The following is a 2,050-nucleotide window of genomic DNA, read 5'->3' on the forward strand; positions in this document are numbered from 1 at the left end:
AGATGTATAATTATTTTATAGGCTAATTTAGTTCAGTACTGTCTTTTTTAGTAACATTTCTTTCCTGTGGAAATGCAACTACCTTTTTGGGAGAGACATCTTTAAGTTCCCCTGTTCATATGGGCTAGTACTGAACAGGGTGTATAATGCATTATAAGTTGTGACATAGTTTTAATCAGCAGATCTATGAAAGATTATGAAGACTTTTCATGTTGATGTTTCCTTAAAATATTTTGGTTATGGATTGGACGCATTGAAATATACAGTAATATTTTGGCACTTTCAGAATAAGGAGCCGTTTTGAATTCTTAGTATTCAGTGTTCACTGATGATGCTAAATTATTTTTTGTTCTAGGTATGATAATCACAGAGAGGCTCTACTTAAAGGTGGGCTTGACGGAGAATATCAAGATGACAGCTTAGATTTGCTTCACTATTTCACTGTCACCTGTTATTCTGGCTATGGAGATGATGAAAAGGTAAGATGAATGAACTCACTTTTGATTTCTGACCAAGCATTAAGTAAGACTCAAATACAAAGAGAATGAACTAAAATTGTCCTGTAGTAGATTGAAGCAGTGTTCGTTTTGAAAACGGGAAATACATCGCCTTCATGTTTAAGGTGTCAGTGTCTGAAAACCTGCAGTGGAAACATAAGTGCGTTCACAGTGACAGAGCTGCGTCCTACGATTATTCTTCAACGTTAAGGTTTTTCATTTTACATTTTCAAATCTTACTCTGTGATTAGAATTTGTGTTTGTCTTTGTTACTGTCTTTCAGGGCTTCTACACAGTGTATCGTAATGTTTTTGAAATGATTGCAAAGGAAGAACTAGAATCCATATTAGAGGAGGATGTTGAGGATTTCCCAACTTTTGGAGACTCCCAGAGTGACTATGATACGGTAAAAGACAAACGCGTGGCATCTTATAATTAACACGTATCACTGTGCCTTTTCTCCCATTTTAAAAACATTGGTTCTAGTTCTTACTCCTATCCCATGGCCTCTCTTCCTCTCCCTCTCTTCTTGAAGGAGCTTTCAGCTCTCTCCCTGCCCTGCCCTCTTGACTCTTCCTTACTTATTGACTGTCTCATGCAGTAGTCAGTGGGGCTGTTTTTCTTTTCTCATTAAATTCATTTTGAAGAGTGATTTATTCCGGAAAGCCTTAAAAGTGCTATCTTCTGCATTGATTCATAGGAATGTTACATATATGAAAAAAGATGTCTAGATGATGTCTTGTATCACGAATATTTGCTTTCTTTCTAAAAAATATTTTAAAGCTCAGCGTTGTACCTGCTTGCTTCCTCTCTAGGTAGTCCATCCTTTCTATGCGTATTGGCAGAGTTTCTGCACTCAGAAGAATTTCTCCTGGAAGGAAGAGTATGATACACGACACGCTTCAAACCGCTGGGAAAAACGGGCCATGGAGAAAGAAAACAAAAAGATTAGGGACAAAGCAAGGAAAGAGAAGAACGAGCTGGTCCGTCAGCTGGTGGCCTTCATTCGTAAAAGGGATAAAAGAGTGCAGGCGCATCGGAAACTTGTGGAAGAACAGAATGCGGAGAAGGCGCGGAAGGCCCAGGAGATGCGGCGGCAGCAGAAGCTGAAGCAGGCCAAGTACGTAATGCAGCCGATGTTAGCATCTGATGTTGACTCGAGCCTCACCCTTTGCAAGGCCTTGTTCTAAGTGATTTCCTCACAACACTTCTGTGAAGTAACTTCTGTTTTTATCCTCTGTTCTTTGAGGAAAGGAGGCAGACAGGCCTGAGGTCTCAGAGCCAGTAAATGGCAGAGTCGGGAATCAGCTGCGAGAGGTCTGACTCCAGATACCTTGGTTTGACCACCATGCCTGCAGCCTTTGTCACCGTACTCCGAGATAGTCACTTTCTTTCCTTCCCTTTGTTGTTAAGGGTTTCTGCAGTAGCATAACATCCAGAGCATTCTAGCAATCTTTTAAAAATTAGTCACTTGGCTTGGTGCCTGTGGCTCAAGTGGCTAAGGCGCAAGCCACATACACCTAAGATGGTGGGTTTGAATCCAGCCCAGACCC

The 2,050-nt window shown here is 40.9% G+C and overlaps 1 protein-coding gene across 1 annotated transcript in view; it reads left to right on the forward strand.

Moving 5' to 3' along the window:
* The window catches only part of DNAJC21 (DnaJ heat shock protein family (Hsp40) member C21), an 18,840-nt gene that overhangs the window by 1,750 nt on the left and 15,040 nt on the right, over positions 1-2,050 (forward strand). Inside the window, exons 2-4 of the mRNA XM_012807100.2 lie at positions 356-479; positions 781-903; positions 1,313-1,617. Of these exons, the coding sequence (XP_012662554.1) occupies positions 814-903; positions 1,313-1,617 (395 nt within the window). The 5' untranslated portion in view covers positions 356-479; positions 781-813. The remainder of the gene's footprint in view (positions 1-355; positions 480-780; positions 904-1,312; positions 1,618-2,050) is intronic.

The sequence above is a fragment of the Otolemur garnettii genome, unplaced genomic scaffold, assembly GCF_000181295.1.
Source record: "Otolemur garnettii isolate 467f Iridium unplaced genomic scaffold, OtoGar3 scaffold00063, whole genome shotgun sequence".
Taxonomy (NCBI): Eukaryota; Metazoa; Chordata; class Mammalia; order Primates; family Galagidae; genus Otolemur; species Otolemur garnettii.